General features: G+C 37.2%; 1 protein-coding gene across 1 annotated transcript in view; it reads left to right on the top strand.

Moving 5' to 3' along the window:
- The window catches only part of PLCG2 (phospholipase C gamma 2), a gene marked incomplete at its 5' end in the record, with an annotated part of 57,145 nt that extends 37,262 nt beyond the window's left edge, over window positions 1–19,883 (top strand). Inside the window, 15 exons of the mRNA XM_084294897.1 lie at window positions 1,348–1,467; window positions 2,412–2,592; window positions 3,238–3,306; window positions 4,314–4,423; window positions 5,189–5,285; window positions 6,205–6,271; window positions 6,530–6,687; window positions 9,082–9,184; window positions 10,415–10,624; window positions 11,230–11,375; window positions 12,342–12,456; window positions 13,798–13,965; window positions 14,853–14,941; window positions 18,384–18,568; window positions 19,387–19,883. Of these exons, the coding sequence (XP_084151023.1) occupies window positions 1,348–1,467; window positions 2,412–2,592; window positions 3,238–3,306; window positions 4,314–4,423; window positions 5,189–5,285; window positions 6,205–6,271; window positions 6,530–6,687; window positions 9,082–9,184; window positions 10,415–10,624; window positions 11,230–11,375; window positions 12,342–12,456; window positions 13,798–13,965; window positions 14,853–14,941; window positions 18,384–18,568; window positions 19,387–19,429 (1,861 nt within the window). The 3' untranslated portion in view covers window positions 19,430–19,883. The remainder of the gene's footprint in view (window positions 1–1,347; window positions 1,468–2,411; window positions 2,593–3,237; window positions 3,307–4,313; window positions 4,424–5,188; window positions 5,286–6,204; window positions 6,272–6,529; window positions 6,688–9,081; window positions 9,185–10,414; window positions 10,625–11,229; window positions 11,376–12,341; window positions 12,457–13,797; window positions 13,966–14,852; window positions 14,942–18,383; window positions 18,569–19,386) is intronic.
- Window positions 19,884–20,368: the final 485 nt, after the last annotated feature.

The following is a 20,368-nucleotide window of genomic DNA, read 5'->3' as shown; positions in this document are numbered from 1 at the left end:
TTTCCAGCTGCTATTTGCCTGACATAGATCCTGGGCAGAGCTTGCTCTTGTTTGTTGGCAGAGCACTCTAGTCATTGCCCTTTGTTCTGTTTTCTCTGCAATCAGAAAAAAAAGAAAATGTTTTTTGCTTGAGAAATAGAAATCTGTGACCTTAAGTTTCTTTTCTTCCCCTTGTGATCTGGGAGTCGCTGTGTGTCCACAGATAACTTATGAAGGCAGCATGAGAGAAGGGTACAATTTAAGGGTTTGGCTTTCCTGTATGTATGTATAAGGTGGAGATGTACTGGCATTGTACTGGTCACAGCTACACTGAAGGTACGTTAGGTCTGTCCTTACAGTGAAAGATATAATTAATCACAGAATCACAGAATTTTCTAGGTTGGAAGAGACCTCAAGATCATCGAGTCCAACCTCTGACCTAACGCTAACAGTCCCCACTAAACCATTTCCCTAAGCTCTACATCTAAACGTCTTTTGAAGACTTCCAGGGATGGTGACTCCACCACTTCCCTGGGCAGCCTGTTCCAATGCCTAACAACCCTTTCAGTGAAGAAGTTCTTCCTAACATCTAACCTAAAACTCCCCTGGCTCAACTTAAGCCCATTCCCCCTCGTCCTGTCACCAGGCACGTGGGAGAACAGACCAACCCCCACCTCGCTACAGCCTCCCTTGAGGTACCCATAGAGAGCGATAAGGTCGCCCCTGAGCCTCCTCTTCTCCAGGCTTAAGTTCTTAGTGAAAGAATTTAGATCGTAGAATGATAGAATGGTTTGGGCTGGAAGAGACCTTAAAGATTGTCTAGTTCCAGCCCTCCTGCCCACCTTTCGCTAGGTGGGCCGCATCCAGCAGGGTCTTGAACACCTCCAGGGATGGGGCATCCACAGCTGCTCTGGACAACCAGTGCCTCACCATCCTAATAATGAAGAATTTCCTCCTTGTATCTAATCTCAACCTTCCCTTTTTAGTTTAAAACCATTACCCTTGTCCTATCACTGCATTCCCCAATAAAGAATCTTTCCTCCTTTTGCCTGCAGCACCCCTTTAGGTACCAGAAGGCCTCTACAAGGTCTCCCCCGAGCCTTCTCTTCCGTTCTCTAAGCTGAACAACTCCAACTCTCAGCCTGTCTGAATATAAAATAAATATTAAATGACTTATTTTTTCTCATAGTGTTTGAGATTCTATCATTAGTAACGTTACCTAATTATAATGTTATATATATAGCATTATATATATAACATTCTATCATTAGTAATGTTAATTCTGTTGCTAGTAAACACTGTTATTGTTACTGAATGACATTTGACAAGCTTTGTAATCCTTGTCCATTTGATTTTTGACTGTTGTAGTTGGTACTATAGCAACTTGAGTCGGGGAGAGGCAGAAGACATGCTGATGCGAATCCCTCGAGATGGAGCCTTTCTGATTAGAAAGAGAGATGAGCCTGATTCGTTTGCCATGACTTTCAGGTAAGAAAAGATGGATATGAATACATTACCTCGTAGCCCAACAGTGTCCTGTTTTTTTCTCATTTAAAAATACTATGGGCTTTTTGGAGTCATAAAATTCATGCCATCAAATTTTGAGTAATTAGTACAGTTAATTTACATAGTAGGTCCATACGTAGTAAAAAGTCCTTAAGAAATCGTACAACCTAAGTGTGTGACTGGAATAAACCTTTATGCTATTATAAAGAGCATTTGGGCACCAACTGTCCCTTTCTTCGTATACAGAACTGCGTGTGACCTGTCTTCATTTCTTTGATGCTCCCTGCTGCAGGGTGCTATTTGAAGTTCCTTTTGGTGCTAGTTCAGCAGCAATTCGAGGCCTTTATCCTCTGGAAATGCTGCCCTGTCATATAACTGACCAAAGTTAATTTGTTATCTGTCAAAATGAAGCTATTTTCTATTTACTTGTAGGCTTTTATTGCCAGGGAAAATATTTTTGAAACTGTGGTTCCTGTAACAACATTAATAAAATGTATAGACTTATGGCATTCTCCATTGTGCCTTCAAATCAAATCACATTTGAAGCGAGTTTGTCTTGTTGCTTAGGGACAGGAGCAGATCAGCAGCAGTGGATTCCAGAGGGATTCTGTCTGATTCAAGACATTTAAGTTAGTATGAAAGTGACAGAATACCCATGTGTAGCGGGGAAAAAAATAGGGAAACTTAATCTAGGCAAAAACATGGATTTGTCCCAAGGCCCTGCACATTGTAGAAAAGTGAGAATGTCTTTTTGTGAATTCAAGCAGGCAAATGGAATTTGATTTGAATAAAAGATACTTTGGAAGAGAGAGAAACAACTTCATATGATTAAGATGCACAAAGCTCTTCTGGTCTAGTTTGCAGTGCTGATGCTTTCACTATGCCAAGTACCAATATCTTCTACAGCAATTGTACTTGTTTCACAGAGCTGAGGGGAAGGTGAAGCACTTCCGAATTCGGCAAGAAGGTCCCCATTTTGTGCTTGGAACCTCGGCCTATTTTGAGAGTTTAGTGGAGCTTGTAACATACTACGAGAAGCACCCTCTGTACAGGAAAATGAAATTGCGTTACCCGGTGACTGAAGAGCTGCTGGAGCGCTACAGCACAGTGAGTGATGGACCTTTGAGTCCCAGATTTAGACTTGGTCGAACTGGGTGTGGTTCTAGCTATGATAGATGTCCTTCAGGGGAGCTTACGCAGTCTGTGAAATTGAGGTGTAGCTCTGGTGAAACAAGTTTTTGACAATAGCACAGTTGTCCCTCTCTTCTGTTACTGGAGTGGGCAGAGATCTTAAATTGATCATGCAGATGCCAATAAAAGAATAAATATGACTGTATATTAAAACCACTTTTCTTGTCTTAGAGTTTCTATCTCACAGTGAAACCACTGTTGGAACTAAAGTACTTTAACACAGAAATTGTGAGCTTGGGTATTGTCTTCCACTGTTGTGCCCAGAATGGTACTCACAATCTCAAAACTATTTGATTAAGAGAAAACTTGGTGAGGCATTGCTGTTTCATTGTATTAACTGTTCATTAAACTGAGGTGCAGACAAGTTAAATAACAAACTCATGTTCAGCTGTGTTCAACTGTAGTAATGAGCTTATCATAGGTTTCTGGCTTTCCTCCTCTCCTATTTGCTTATGTATTGTCAGAAAGGTGGTTTCAGCAAAATTTTCTTGTTCTATTAACATTAGTTATCTAATTTTTGATTCCTATAATGTATCTTTTTTCTTTTTTTCCCATTTTTAGGAAAAAGATATAAATTCGCTTTATGATGTCAAGATGTATGTGGAACCCAGTGAAATCAACCCTACAGTGGTATGCTTAAGGAGAGATGGCCTTCACATTTTCTCTTAGACTTCTGAAAATGATGAGAATTGTTCATTGACTTCCTGTTAGTAGTAACAAAAAGGTTAATTGAAAATGTTAGGGTGCTTGATTTACGGAGGACTAGACAGCAGAACTTTTAAAGTGTGACTTTTTTTTTAGTATCTCTTATAAATTTGTACCTACATACTTTCTGCGTGCAAATCCTGTATTGATTCACCCATATTGGGAATTTGGGTACTTCCTGCTATTGAGTTTGTGGAAGTGTTATGGTTTATCAGCTGTGCTTATCTGGGCATGCTCCCAAAATAACAAGTGACACAGCAAACAGCTACTTCTCTACTTATTGTTAGGGCGTTCAACTTGTAGATTCTCATAGAAGTTCACCTGCTAGTAAATTCTGTGACTGTGATTAAAAAAAAATATCTTTTTTTGGCTAATGAATTTACATTGCTGCTGCCATTTACGTTGGTACCATTTACCATCAATTCAAGTGGTAGGAAATTCAAGATAAAACAATTGCTTGGTCTGCTGAAACTAGATGTCTTCCTAAAGGAAGTATGACCAGAAGGATAGCTGATGTGGTTTGGAAGTGGAGGCTTTTAGACTGCATCGAAGTCTACATGCTTCTACATCGAAATCTACAGATGCATATGAATACATGTGATGAGGATAGTTGATTGATATTTCACTTTTTAATTTTATTTTTAATTTTATTTTTTTCTACAGTAATTATGTTGGTGTACTCTTTTTTTTTTAATAATTTTTATTTTACAAGCTGGCATGGAAAGAATAGCAGTTAAGTAGCATTACTTGCTTCCACCAATAGATGTCACTCTGGAACTTTAGTATTGCAATTTCTAAGCTTTAAAAAAAATAAATATCTGATTCCATCCTCCTCACCCTTTATAAAAAAAATAAATAAATAAAATTGCATTCTTGATCATTTTATGACCCGTCTCCCTATAGATGACCCCTTTGTTTTGCTTCTCTTAAAGCCTCAGAGAACAGTGAAAGCCTTGTATGACTACAGAGCCAAAAGAAGTGATGAATTGAGCTTCTGTCGAGGAGCTCTAATTCATAATGTCACAAAGGAAACTGGAGGCTGGTAAGGACAAAATTCCTCATAGGAAAATTTCTAGTGACTTACTAGATGGGAGAAAAATAAATTAAGCTTTGGGTAGTAGGTTTTTAAAAAACTGTTTGCTGCTTATTAACTATAGTCCTACAAATCTTAATTCTAGTATATTAAACAAAACCAAAAACCTCAAATTCAAGTCTCTTTTCTTGTCTTTTTCATTGTTCTGCTCTGTAGCACTAACCTCACTATGTAGAACCTTCATATCCCAGCGTATCCAGTATTTTTCCTTTGCTACATGAATACTTCCTGAACACTTGTCTATTCTGGGAAATCACACATCTTTTACCATTATCATCATTGTTGTGCATCATTTTGTCTGCTTGGTACTTCTCAGGAATCAAATCCACTTTTTTTTAGTTATCTGTATGGTTTCCTTTCAGAAAAGATTTTCTTTCTTAGCTGGCTTGCAAATTGCTTAGAAAGCTTGGAAACCTAATATTTCCCTGTAGTTTCTGCAGTGCAATCAACCACATAATAGTGTTTTTAGTACTGGAGGGGGAAAAGCCTCTTAAGTCATTAATTGCAGTTTACAGTAACTGTAATCCCTCTGAAATGATCTGTTACTACAGTTAATGATCACTTTGTTAGAGATTTTAGCTACTTCATCACTTATATTTTGGTGACTGCCAGCTAGAGAAGCTAGTGGTATCAGTGACCAATTGCTTCATTAATGGCCTGTTGAAGCTCTTTAATTTCTTTTTCTCTATGTATTTTTTTTTTTATTTAATTTAGGTGGAAGGGGGATTATGGAGAAAAAGTCCAACACTATTTTCCATCTAATTATGTTGAAGACATGTCATCTGATAACTCTGCTGAGCTTGAAAGCCAGGTGAGGTTTGAAGCTTGTCTAAAGTTTAAGGTTTGTCTGCCGTGTTTCCCTATAATATGCTGCCCTCTGGAAGTGGAAATCTAGTTTATGCTAATCTAGTTTATACTAGGACTCTGCATGCTGTGTTTGAGGGAATGCAGAATAAAGAAATGAATGCATTCTTCACTGTTCTCTGTGCTGTTGAGTATTTTTGTCAGGACTTCCATCAAGGAAAACTACTTAGATAGCTGATTTGCTTGGGTTTTAAGAGGTTATAATGGTTTCATGCTAATGAAAATCATACCGGTATAGATTTTTCAGATAGCTTATCTAAACAGTAATGTGCCTGAAACTAGTTTGCCTGTGTGATTACTCCCTAGATATTTGCAAATAGAAAAAACATGTGCACAAACACATCATTCTCATATTCACAGTCAAGGATCATGTTTTGATGCATAACTAATGTTTATACTGATTGTCAAATGGGTCTAAGAAAATCTAGTCCAGAGTCTTGAACGAAGATCTACTTATGACAAGAAGACAAAGATACTTGTTTTAACATTTTGGAGTATTAGAAATAAAATGTTACATTATTCTGTTGTTTATGTTAAGTACTTCTAATGATTTGCCAGGAGCCTTTGGAGGAAAATATGTTTATTAGATTTTTTTGTTCTGATGATAGTAGCGTTAAGCAGACCTGAAAAATAAGTGGTTGTGTCATGGCAGAAGTTGCAGTCCTCATTTTGACTCTCAGTACAGAAGTTCTCATCTGTTTCTCAGAACAAGAAATTCTTGATATGGAAGTAGGCTTTTAAATATTACAGTGGGCCTGCTTTTAGTGAAACTGAGAGTAGATTTAATGGTGTGTATTTAATATTTGTTAATATTCTTTAAATGCACTTGAAGACTGAGGGTCAGATTTAACTCATGTTTTTCACAGATCATCGAGGACAATCCATTAGGCTCTCTGTGTCGTGGTATCCTGGTACTCAATACATACAACGTTGGTATGTATTTTCTGATCCTTACACGTGGGCTTTCTGTATTGAGAAAGTTTTATTGTTTTTACTATAAAAGATTTGTTTTTGAAGAATATTTGTATTACTACAGGTAATACAATTAATACTTGTTAATACTAACTGTTCAGCCCTGTAAGACCTTTATTACGATGGCCAGAACTTGACTATTAGCTGTTGTAACAGATCAAGGGCAGCTTCTACTTCTAGATTTTAGTATAAAATTCTTGCTACTGTGTTGCTTAACAGTGAAAATGCCACAAGGGAAACACAAAAAGCCTTTTGTCTTCATTCTGGAACCTAAGAATCCAGAAGATCCGTGTGTTGAGTTTGCAACTGATAAAGTAGAAGAACTCTTTGAATGGTACCAAAGTATCCGTGAAATCACGTGGAAGACTGCAGAAGAGGTATTGATTAATAAATAACTATATGTATGCACGCACCTGGTATTGATAAAAAAAAAAAGTATACCTGGTATTTTATAATGTACTGTTACAAGTTTACAACACTGTTTATTTTTTAGCTACCATATATTGCTAAACCTTGCTAAGACCTGATCCTAGACTCTCTTGCAAGTTACTGTTTGCCTGTTCATTTTACTGATGCTGTCAATCTTGTTCTCTGAACCCTTTTGGGAATAGTACCCAAGATAGCAGAGTGCCAGTCATCAGAAAACGTTTTGGTTTTGTGTTAACAGGAGTTTTTCAGCAGAGTACTGTCTTTGTTGCACCTTTGCATCTTTGCATTCACTGCAAAGCAGAGTTAGTAGAATTGAATAGGTAATTGTTTAGGCAAATACTTTATTTGTAACTAATAACCTAATTGGTGTACCTGTACTACTACTGCCACTGAAGGACATTCTTCAAGAATTGCTGTTCCTGCCCTGAAGTATTAATTTACTTTGCTCTTCTCTTTTTTGATATTTAAGTTTCTGACATGATCAAAGTGCCCTTCTGTTGACTATGCTTAGGTGTACTTTTTCCTTTCTTGCTTTTATTCACTTTTTATTACTAAGTGGGTGGCATGAACAATTCAAAATATGTTTCAGTATCATGGTGGCTTGTGTTGTTTATCCTTCCTCTGGAGTAGTAATATTCTGAAGGTCATCAAAATCCTATTTATGGCAAGCAAGTTGGTATCTCAAGAAGAGGAGACAGCAAATTCAGCAAGGGAAGAAGCAACAGGAACTGTTGGTGTATTGTTGGAGGAAGAGAGATGTAGTCATTATTGCAGGGCTTTCATTTAGAAAAAAAAAATGAGAAAAAGAGAAACACGACCTAGAAGAAATGTCTCTAAATTGAATGTTTTTTTATAGCACATCAATGGCTCTTCAGGAGCTTGCCAGCTTTCTTTCCCTCCGTACAGTAAAAGAAGTATTAAACAGCCTGTCTTCAAAGGTGGTTTAAAATTTGTTTCTGTCAGTCAGGAGGCTTTTCTCAGTTTGGCCTCTTGAAAGCTCACGTTATAGTCTGCAGCATGGGGAGGGGAAAAAGACAAGGAAAAGCCTTTTTTGCCAGTAGAATTAACAGTCTGAATTCTGGGGAAGGAAAAAGCATAGTGAGTCACCACAATGCTGCAGTATGATACAGACATGGTTTCACTTTATTTTTGGGCTGTGTACATTGTATATAAAAAGTAAAAATATCTGAGCTTCATATACCTTGTCATCTCTATTAACACCTGCCATGCTCCTAGGAATTGTTGTTCATTGCTAGCTCTCCCGTTTGGGTATCTCTAGAGGGTCATGTCTAAAGATGAGCTCACAGCATTTTGAAGTGCTTCTTTGTATTTGGAGCACCACATTCTGTTGTGAAATATCTGGGAAACTGATTTATCACTAAGTACCATGAAGTCTGTGTTTGCAGTTTTTTCCCCAGCCTATTTCAAGTGTTAATGCTATATTCCTCTTTGCTTTTCTTGGACTTCGATGTATAATCTCTGGTTCATTGAAACACTGTAGAAACCCATCAGCTTCTCTGTTTTTTCCTTCCTCTTCAGTTCATTTTGTTGAGGGAATTCTTTTGGAAGACCTCCTAATTGCTGCTGCTTCATAACCTCTTGTACCAAAGCTAATAGCTGTTCAGTATGGGGCTCTTCTAACATGTGCTATCCTGTAATTGCTTCTTATGTCTGAAAAGCCTCCAGCCAAAATGTCTCCATTCGGGGAATGTCTTGCTGATTTCAGTGGCTTCCAGCCTCTGGTTGCAAAGACCTTGGCTCAGCTTCCACATAGCAGGTGCTTACAAAGAGGGAAGTAGCTACTAGGTTTATTAGTGATGATGCCTATACGATTGCACATGACTTACCATATACAACACTGTTGGTTTGATGTGTAAATACAAAATTCCAGGAATGATACTCATAGGGTTTAAGTTTAGCTGTTTGGGAATTAGTAACAAGACCTAAGACCTGCTCAAGGTAATAAATATTGAGAAACTTCACTACATTTAACATTTTTTTTACTTCATACATTTGCATTTACATGAGGTATAGAGTCATGAATATATCTAAAACAGAATAGAAACAAATTATTAGTTTCTTATAGTAAACCATGGTTGCCAAGCTCCTGAGTAGAACTGATTCAAGGAAACTCAGAAACATTTCCTTTAAGAAACAAACACACACTCATTAATCTGTTCTCTGATTGGGTACACAACATTTATGTAGGTGTTCTAAGTATCAAATAGGAATCTGGGTGAAGAGGAATGGATCAACTTTGTCCTTTTTGTTAGAGTATACCCTGGAGTTACTGTACCATAATACCCAGTGTTATCTGTAATCTAAAATGTTAAATTTTACAGGAGAACAGGAGGAAATACTGGGAAAAGAATCAATTGATTGCTATTGAATTATCTGATCTGGTAATCTACTGCAAGCCAACAAGCAAAACCAAGGACAATTTAGGTATTTTCTTTAATATTACACCTGAATTTTAACTTTTCTACTAATCTGTACAGATGTTAGTTGAAATTAGAGGACTGAAGATAAGATCTATCCTTTCTCTATGGGGAAAAAAAATATTCTGCATCACCCATGGAGAGTATTCAGTGGCAATTTGAATTGCACACTGGGGAACGTGATGATATTCATACTGTAAAATGTCAGGTAAAAGCCTATGGTTTATCAGAATTGTTTTGAACGTACATCTCAACCTGCTAAGGCTTAAGTGTGGTACCAAATGTGGAACAAATTAGTCATATGAGGCAGAGAAACAAGAGACCATAAATGAGGAGACAAGAACAATTGTGAAACTATTCAGGCTTTCATTTCCCATAGCATTGCATATTTGCTGTCAGTAAAATCACGGTAAGGACTAGAAAGCTTCTCAATGTTTGTGAATTTCCATTAGAAAGGAGGCTTTAAAAGAAGAGATCCTGCAACTGTCACAAATTTCTAGTTGACTAAAGACATCTCAATATAACTTTCATAGGGAAGTTCACTATTTATGTGTCAGTTGACTTTTTTGAAGACTAAAAAGTCTGACTGAACACTTGCAATTTGTTTGTAAGAACCCTCAAAATGGATTTGTTATGCATTTGCCATTTATATAAGCTATAAGAATGGTGTATTTGCCATTTATGTAAGCTATTGGGAATAGTTTCATAATATAAATGAAAACTGGGGTCTGTGTAAGTGTGGGTGTAGAATCTGACACTGAAATGTGTACTTCTTATTCCAGAGAAGCCAGGAAATGTGCCCTTCTTCCTTAAGCTTCTTTGCAAACATTTTTAATAAGCTGTCAGTATGGTTAAGACATTATAATTACAGTCATTGTTTGAGGCATTGGGTAACCCTGGCTCACCCTTTCTTCTCTCCATTTAAACCTAGGAAAAGATGTCTCATTTAAATATGTCTTGCAGTGGTCAGAAGTGCATTATTAGCAATGATGAGATGAGAGCATGACTACAGACTATCTGCCCTGCTGCAAAACATGAGGCAGGCAGGCAATTTTAACTTTCAGACCTGGTGTTCAACCAATTTGCCGTGTCTGCATTAAAACAGTGGAAATTGCTGCATTAAAGGACAAAGCAAAACAAAGTGAACCAAAATGTTAGTAGAAATACAGCATAAATGTCGACTTCCTTCTTCCTTTACTAATGTAATGACTCTTCTTTTCCTCCCTCGCTTCTGTAGAAAATCCTGATTTCAAAGAAATCCGTTCTTTCGTGGAAACCAAGGCAGAAAATATTGTTAAGCAAAAGCCAGTTGAGTTGCTGAAATACAACCTGAAGGGACTGACGCGTGTCTATCCTAAAGGGCAGAGGGTTGACTCATCAAACTATGACCCATTTCGCCTCTGGCTTTGTGGCTCTCAGATGGTGGCTCTTAACTTCCAAACTCCAGGTAATATTCCCTTTGAAAAAGGGTTTGATCTGCCTTCCATTTTACCATTAATGAGCCTCTTTATGGACTCTCTGCCATTCTAATCACTGTTGCTACTCTATTGATTTGTAATTCACAGCAAGAAGGGAGATGCAGAAACTAAAGTTAGCTTGTGTATGCGAATCCCTTGCTAGAGCTGGTCCACCCAAATCAGTCTCCCTGTCGCTGAGCCAGACTAACCCACTTGTTACCTCTGAAAGGTTTATTCTACCTTTATCTCTTCATGATAAGCAAGCAGAGATCGTTACTCTGAAGTTCAGGTGGATGAACTGTTCATCCGCAAGGAAAGCTGTACGCAACTTCCAAATAAGGGCCAGCTAGCTTATGACACACTGATAAGAAACTAATTGTGAATGGAGGTGAATTTATTTGGATTAAAATTGGTGAGAAATGACCAGTCAAATATAGTTACTGAAGGGAACTGAGTCTTCCAACTTACCTTTCCAGCTCTTTCTGAGATAGTGGCAACCAGGAGGAACTGCACAGAAGAGCCATTATTCTGGTAGTTCCTTAGCTTTATTCAAATGTTTTTTACTTCTGTTATGACTGTTTAACTCTCTCCCTAGATAAATACATGCAATTGAACCATGCCTTGTTTTCACTTAATGGACGCACTGGCTATGTTCTGCAGCCAGAAAGCATGCGAAATGAAGAATATGACCCAATGCCAAATGAATCGAGGAGGAAATTGCAGATGATTATGACAGTGAGGGTAAATCTCCTTTGTAAATTATGTTTTTTACAAGTCATAAATATCTATACAACTAAAAATAAAGCTATTATGTTTCATAGCAAGACCTGACAGATTGTCAAAATACTGTTTTTTATTGTCAATGTTGGAGAATAAAAGTAATTCCACTGGTTTCTGACAGGAAACGCTATCTTTATTATGCTAATGAAGCACGTGGTATAGGATTGAAAGCACAATCCTAGGATAATTTTATATAATTGTTAATAAAATAGACTAATGTGAATTTCCCACCTAATGACTTCTTAATAGAAATGTCCTATTGGAGATTGGTTAGCAGCAGACTAACTAGGTCAGAAATTTCCAGTGTGGATGAAAGACGTTTATAATGAAATAAAGAAACTAAACACAAAAGATATTAAACTGATTTTTTTTCCCCATTCATAATAGTATTTAGTACACTGACTCATAGAGAGATGGGGATTTATGACCTAAAAATTATAATATATTGTCTTCTAGTGCCAAATGTGAATTGAACTTGTTTCTGTTCTCAGTTGCTATTCAATAAGAGAGATGTCCTTTAAAAGTATGTTTTCTGAGAAGGAAGAAATACATTAACTGCTTTTCACCACAGTTTAGAGACAAGGTAAACAGGGGTCATCACTGTAAAGCAGGAGTTTCTTAAAGTAGATAAAGGCTGAGGAAAGATGAGTAAACTTGTGTTATGAACTTGATCTGTAGCTGCATGCTCTGTTCAATGAGTGTCAGCCATTGCATAAATCACTGAGTCACCCAAAGAACGGGAGGATATTATTATTGGTGGCACAGATAGTTTAATACATGTGAACATATTCAAGAGATTTATCATGTTCTTTTGGGTTTATTTTTTTTTCTCTAGTGAATTCCCGTTCAGTTCTGTAGGCTACCTTCCACACAAATAATGGTGTGAAGTTTCCTTTGGAGGTGGTTATAACATAGTTTCTTTTGCAGGTTTTGGGGGCTCGCCATCTTCCTAAGCCTGGTAGAAGCATTGCTTGTCCCTTTGTAGAGGTAGAAATTTGTGGGGCTGAATATGATAACAACAAATTCAAGACGACAGTTGTGAGTGAGTATCTGAGGTTTTCTGTGTTGTGGGGACATGGTTATGCTCTGAGTGCACTTCAATAAAACAAGTAGGTGATGGTCATGAATTTACAATGTCTGTAGTTGGTCAGCAACCTGTATGGGGAGGAATTAGGTAACTGTTGCTCTTGGCTGGTGAGTCATACATTACTGTTTTCCTGGTTGCCTCAGTGCCAGTTAATTTGGGAAACTCAAATGTATATCAGAGATTTTTCAAAAAACCTCAACCATTAGTTTGTAGAAAGTCATGATTGTTTTAATTTTTGCCTATGGACAAGTTTGCATAATCTGCATGTTTTTAAAAAATAAATAAATAAAAAATTGCTGTCTTGAAAGTGCCTCCTACAGTTACAATCATTTGCCCAAACTCTGGTCCTGGTGGGGAGTTACTGCTCTGAGATCCAGACTGTGTTTATTTAAATTTGGGTTTGAAGACTGGCATCCCATCAGAGACAGCTTGGGTATATATGGCTGTAAAGTAGTATAACCTGAAAAGCAGAAGTTTGATCAAAGCTTGCTCCTGGTGAGTTCTGGATAAGGTGTGTTTGTCTGTAGAGGAGTTTAAGTGCATTTAAGTGCACTGAAATGGGACAATATCTCACCAACAGCCAAGTAAAAATTGATTATTGGAATTTTAAATGTAAGAAGATAACACAGAACAATCTTTAATAAACTGACTGGCTGTCTTTTCACGATTTAATATATCTGGATGTAGCAGTGTTCCTCTGGTAGACAAAAGGCTTTGAATCTAATTATCCAGGCCACTGAAACTTACAGCTTAGACAGGAGTGGAAGATAAATACAGAATAAAGAGCAAAACATGTGTTGTGGCTCTTCAGTACTTTAGAGAAGAGGCTTATGACTTTAAATTTTTGTGGGGAGTGACCAAGACCTTAGACAGCAAAATTCCTGGCAGTATTGCACATGACAAGTTACTTGGTCTTCCAGAAATGAGTATGAGAATTGAGCAATTATACATCAGTCTTTCCAGTACTTCCCATGCTTTTACTGATATGGAGCATGAGGCTCATGAATATGAGCAATGAATTAGCTTTTTTTACACGTACACATCCAAGGAGATTTTGTATATTTAAAGACGAATAATAGCCTTTCTTTGTGGATTTCCATCCCTGCCAAGCTTCCTCCTATCTCCCCCCACAAATAAACAAATACAAACTGTCTGAAGCGAGGTTACAACATGTGACAGATGGTAAATAGGATTTTTGGGCCTTTGTATTCCCAGAAAATGTCCAGGGATACATACCCATGTATGAATGAAGTGAATTTATTGCTTCATACAGCAAATGTTTCCTTTTCATTACAGATGACAATGGCCTTAATCCAGTTTGGGCGCCGTGTCCAGAGCAAGTGAAATTTGAAATTTATGATCCCAATCTAGCGTTTCTGCGCTTTGTTGTTTATGAGGAGGATATGTTCAGTGACCCTAATTTCTTAGCACATGCCACTTTTCCTATCAAAGGAATCAAAACAGGTAAGAATGGGAGGTGTAATATGGGGCTAAGTCAGAAAAATGTGGTTCAGCATTGTTGTATTGTGATTTTGCTGTCAGTAGCAACTATGACATGCCAAAGGAGAATTGCGCTTTTGATCTGCTCCTTTAGTTGTTTGTTATGATGTGGGGCGTGTAGTGTGCAAGTATTTAAAATAATCCTCCTCTCACTTTCTGATTTGTTTTGAGATAGTAAAACATAGAAAAATTTGCAACAGCAAAAAACACAACAAAGATGTTAAAATTACTACTGATAGTGTGCTGTGACTCTGAGGAAGTTAAACACAAGTTTCTTGTGTACCTGTAGACCCAGAGGTTTAATTCTAACTTCTTTGTTCTGAAAGTGGGAGATTCCAATAAAGGTTCTTTCTTCCTCTCTAGTTTGTGTTGCGTTTCAGAAGAAAGTAACAAGATCACTAGTTTTGATATTACACCTATCTCCTTACTAATATCACTTATATGTCTTCAACTGTCTTCACCATGCGTTGTCTTCCTCCACAACCATGGACTCCATCTCAGCAACAGGGTTATGTGCTCTGAGTAAAATGTGGGAAGATTCTGTTTTGGTGTCAGTGGATGTGTTTTATTAATTGCCTTAGATGTGGACATATGTGGAAGTAGGTTTTCTGATTCTCTCTGCAACTGGCTTTAGTTTTCAAGAACATGTGAAATCTTGTGTTTTTCATTTTGGCCGTTATTGTCGTTTGCTTCTCTGTAATTCACATAGCAAAGCCTGCTCTCAGCAATGGAGCATTTGAGCAGAGAAGGATCTCTTAGTTGTTAGGACTGTTTGCACCATTTTGATGACTGCAGGTAACCATTTGCCTTGATTCTAGTTCTCCTTTGTGTATGTTTTTTGTTTTCCACAGGTTTTAGATCAGTTCCTCTCAAGAATGGTTACAGTGAAGACATAGAGCTAGCCTCGCTTCTGATTCATTGTGAAATGCAACAAGTTCTGGTGAGAACTATTCGTTTGTTTTGTGCACTTAGAGCTTGTGTTATCAGTTCTTTGTGGAAGCCGGGAAGTGAGGATTTAGTTTTCTGCTGTGGTATAGTCTGATACTTCTTTAGGTACTGGGGAAGACCAAGGATGCAAATTGAGTTAATCTCCTCTGGGGAGGACACAGATTACTCACTTGTTAAAAGAAATAATGCAGAAACAAAGACTAATTGCTTCTATTTTTTTTCCTTTACAAGCATGGTCATTGTCTTCCAATGTTAACTACCTGATGCTGTGCAAAGCTAGCTAAATTCAGGCCTTAGCTTCTTGGAATTCTTTTTAAAGGTCCTGCATTAAAAAAAAAAAATCTCTTTAAGAAGAGAAGATAAATTTACTTCTCCCAGTATGTCATTAACATAAATAACCCAACAAATGGAAGACATATCCTGGTTCCTACTGAAGCTCTAATCTCCTTCTCTTAAGCCTCCGTAAAACAACTGATTGAAGTACTAGTATTTTCATGCACATAAGGAAAAAATGATGATGATGCATCCCTTGCTTATGAAGCCAGGCATTAAAGCGGCTGATCTGTGAAGAGCATTTGTTGGTGCTCCAGAGGTGGTGCTTTATATGCTAATTTAAAGCAGGTTTATTCTCAGACTGTCTCCATACCTCAACAGTATATTATGCTATTTGCTTTATATATTAATATACAGTAACTATAATAAACTAAATACATATGCAATTATAACTATATATTCATTTTTTATTTTATTATAATATTTTATTAAACACAATGGCATAGAAGACAAGTGATGAAATTTTATGGTACTTCTGGGAAGTGAGGATTTCACGGTGTTTTCCAGTACCCTTCTGATTCAGAAGAGGGGGGAAAGAAAGTGGAACTTATTTGTAGTCATTCACAACCATTTAGGGTTATGCTATGGTTCACACCAGCGTACGTTATGTTTCCTGATTAAACTATCAGATTCAGCTAACAGTAAGTCTTTATGTCTCTGGAGAGATTTGTGCCTGTAGTTACACATACTGAAATGGAAATGTTTGAATTCTCAGTCACATTCCTCACAGACAAATGGCAGCCTCTTTTCCAAATGTCCTTTGTCAAGACTTTTGTAAATCCACCTTATGGACACGTGATGTAAAATGACTGTGTGTAATCACAGTTTTTGTAGCCATGGTAGCTTTCTTCTGGTGGTTAGCAAAGAGTTAGGAGAGAAGAAGGCTGGGAACTGAGACGAAGGGTGTGTATAAAGAAAAGAGATATATGTCCTTTGAAGATAACATTTGAAATGTTCATATTCCATGGATACAAGTCTGATACAGGAGGCCAGATAAGCTTACATGTTTTTGTTTTGCCTCCTTTGAGTAAACTGGTAACAACTTGCTATTGCCAAAACTGTCGAGCATGGGCATGATGCGTAGATACATTGCTAATTCCTCCTCAGAAATTCAGATCATTCTTTGCCTGGGGCAGGAGTATCTCTTGAAGTGTTGCTCGTAGCAGCAGTATGTCTCCCAGTCTGTCAGCACCAAGTCCTTTGACAGTAGCACATTTCACACTCTTGAAGCCCCTTCTGCTTAAGCCAAATGAAGATGAAGCACAGCTCTGTATTTTCACGCTTTTTGATATCTTTGGGTGATAATGCAGTTGCAGGAGAACTTTCAAAAATTTTTCCTTTAGTTTGGCAGTCTGCAGCAAACCAAGATTTGCCATGGTTAATCAACTTCTAGAGCTTCTGCCAGGTCATTCAAGAAGCATCAGGAAAGATCAAGCTTGTATCCATCTGTTCTGCTTTTTTTTTTTTTTTTTTTTTTTTTTTTTTTTAAATAATGACCCTCCATAAAATGGTATAATTTAATAACAGGCCTGTTTATATACAGAGCCTGTTTATATACATCTGCATACTCTTGGAGATGAAATACAAAGATATAAAGGGGAATTACAGATGGCTGAGAAAATTCTTTAGGAATAAAGAAGCAAGAATATTGCAAAGTAAGCATTCACATGTGTGAATCATTTATGGGGCCTTACGTAGTTTTTGTCCAAGTTGACTGTCTTCCTGATCCTGCAGAAATTCTGTTACATTGGTGCTGTTGTCACATTTAGAAGCATGTCTTTTGTGTCTGAAATTTGATTTACTCGCTTCAGAAAGTATGTGTACCACTTTAGCACTTCCTAATTACAGTGGACATTAAACAGCATTTTTAAAGTCTAGCTTTGCACAAATAGTAGTACATATGCATCTCGACAATTACACCTGCAAATTGGTAATTAGCAATCTGCTTATTTCTTCTGCAATTTGGGAATGCAAAGTTTCATTCCTATTCTTGCAGGGGAAGCTTTTTAAAACTTAATCAGTAGCATAGCACTGAGGCTGCTCCGTTTGCTTCAAGCCATACCAGGGAGCTGTAGGAGTATGCTTTGGGAGGAGAAAGAAAGGTTAGGAAAGGATCTGGTTGCTCTACCTGTTGAAACCCCATGGGTGTTTGCTAAACATGACAGCTTCCCTAGATCTGTACTGAGTGCTAAAAGAGGCATTCTTATTAATATGCCATCTCTGAAAATGCTTAGATTTGTTATGTTTATTGATTCCATGTCATTTCTTGTAGGATGTGCATCTTGTTTTGCTGCTGATGTAAAAATTAAGACTTTGTTCCTGCCAATACTATTCCCCACTAGTAACTCAATAAAGGAGACAGCTTGTGCATCCAAAGTTTTGAAATATTAAAGCAATTCGAAGTCATTAAGGGAATCATGATGATTGTTTTATGCTTGTGGATAATTTTGTGATGTTCTCCTGTGGGCCATATTCAACAAGAGAAATTCAGATGGCTGCAAATTATACTTGAAATACTTAGCCAGTTCTGTTGCAGGTTGTCATAGCTCCACAGAAACAAAGGATGTGTCCTTTCTTGATCGTCTGATACTTGATAATATTAGAGATCCTATTTACTAGTCAGTATTTCCACTTGCAGCCTAGATTTCAATAAGAAAGCGCCAGGAATATGTCACCTTACACAAATATGGTGGAGCAGTCAAAAATAAGATTTAAAAAAAAAAAAGTCTTTTAAAAATTTATAATCTGATGTCCCACAGTGATACATCGTTTGCTGTCCTTTCCTTAACATGCTGGCATACTTTGTGTGTGGAAAAATATTCCAACATATGTTTCAGATACAGACACTTCATGACTCCTGGAATGTCCCTGATGCCCCTACTAGACAGTGTGGTGCCTTAGATAATGGGCCTAAGGGTTTTTTTTTTCACTATGTTCTTAGTTACTTAGTTTATTTCCATAAATGTTGCAGAATCATCAGAATCATCATGCAAAACTAATTTTAGAAAACCAATGGAATGTGTTTAGAAAAACAAAATAACCACCCAAACTCTGTTGGTTCTGTCTTACACTGTACATTGTTTTCCAATATTCTTTTGAAGGAAAGTGAAGAAGAGCTTTATTCCTCATGTCGGCAACTTCGGAAACGCCAGGAGGAGCTTAATAATCAGCTGTTCCTTTATGACACCCATGTGAATTTAAGGAATCCTAACAGAGATGCTATATTAAAAGAATTTAATGTGAATGAGCACAAACTACAGATATATCAAGAGACATGCAACCGCAGGTAGGTTGATAATCATTCTCCTTCCCAAGGCAGCTCTGTCCAAACATGATTTATGGTAAGGAAGTCTCAGATTTATTAAAATAAGCATCTAAAGAGTGACTGGAGTAGGATGAGGATATCTCAAGTGAGGCTGGGCTGCAAGCCACTAGAGGCCAGCAGACTCAATGAAATACCTGCTCAGTGAAATCCTGGTTTTAGGGATCACAGTGAAACATGTAATCCTGTGAGGTTATGTTCTTTTCTCTTGCTTTCTAGGAGAAAAGCCTGGAAATACGCACAGCCAAATAGCCTGTATTGTCAAATAAACAAGCCACTTTACTCCTACAATATTGGAATTATGTCCTTGGCAGTGCTATTAACATATTAAATGTGTGGGAAGAAAGCACACTTCCAGACAGACAAACTGCAAAAAATAAAAGCAGGAGTTAGTTGTTAGAGCACAGAACTGTCAGTTAAGTGTCAATGCACTATCCAAAGCTTAAGAGAAGGGTCTGTCTCCTTTGCTGCTACCTTTGCATTGTGAGGGAGACAGAAGATTCTTGTACCAGTCAAGTAGATCTTTTTTCCTTTCTGAGCTGATGGGATGGGAGGAAGACTTTTCTTTAAATATTTTTACCTTTCTATGTGTGCTGAACAGCTGTGTGAATCACTGGCTTATTCACATTTATTGCAGGAAAAACAATACTTGTTGCCGATACGTTACTCGCCATTTGTGTCTAAGTAAAATGAATGTAGTAAACTGCTTTCTTCTGAGAAATTCCTAGTAAACTTGACTTTTCATTCTTTTTTCTTTTTTTTTTTTTTTCTTTTCCCTTAAGATTAAAGGAGAAGAAAGTCAGTAACAGCAAATTCTACTCTTAAAGCAATCATTCTTTGATGGATGCTTTATGGAGCAATTCAGGAGGAGATATTAATTTATCCTGGTCATCCTACTCCATGCAGATCTCATCAAGCTGAATGAATAGAAGAGGAGGAGGAGAAAAGATGGGTTTCCTTAATAATTTCTTGTTATAAGAAAAACTGTTTAAATTCCTAATAATTTATATTCTGTACAAAACATACCCTCTGTGCAGGCCAGACTTCTGTGTATTCAAGATTTTTAAAATTGGAGGGTGGGTAATTGCATAGACTTCACTTCTTATCAATACCTGAAGCACAAGTTTAAATCATCTATTTTATTTGTGTACACAGGCTGTAGATAAGACATTCATAACAATTTACATGCATGGAACCTCACCACGTTAACAACCTGGCTCCTTAAGATTAACTGGTAGTGAGTTTTTTAATTTATTAAATGCTGTAAAAGCACTTTTGCACCAGCATTTTTTTTTTAATGTATGTTACAGAAGATTGTACTTTCGATACTGTATAAAGTATTTTGGGCAGCTAATAGCTCATACTGTATTGTCTTGTTATAAGTTTTCTGTTCTCTTTTTGAGTACCAAATAATGTTAACTTTGTTGAAACCAAATATCTTCTGTGACTGTAGTTGTTTCTTCTTGAAAAGTTTAGGAAAGGAACAATGTGCGAACCTGTGTTTGCAGCCCCTCTGAATTTATATTCCTAACTTAAGGCACTGGAAGGAAAGGTTTTAATATATGTGGTAGGAAATACCTGTTTGCAGAACGGAAAGGTATTTCAAATCTGAAAAGCATTTGCTTTGGTATACTTTCATTTTGCAAACCCTTTCAGCTGCTAATGTGCTTAGAAATGATTTTTTTAATGAACTGTCCATTTTTAATCTTGCAATCCTAGTTAGATGGTAGCATCAAATGATAGTGTTCTGTAAATGTGTAGACC

This window comes from Netta rufina, assembly GCF_964035555.1.
Source record: "Netta rufina genome assembly, chromosome: 13".
Classification (NCBI taxonomy): Eukaryota; Metazoa; Chordata; class Aves; order Anseriformes; family Anatidae; genus Netta; species Netta rufina.
This window is presented reverse-complemented; position numbering and strand designations above follow the sequence as displayed.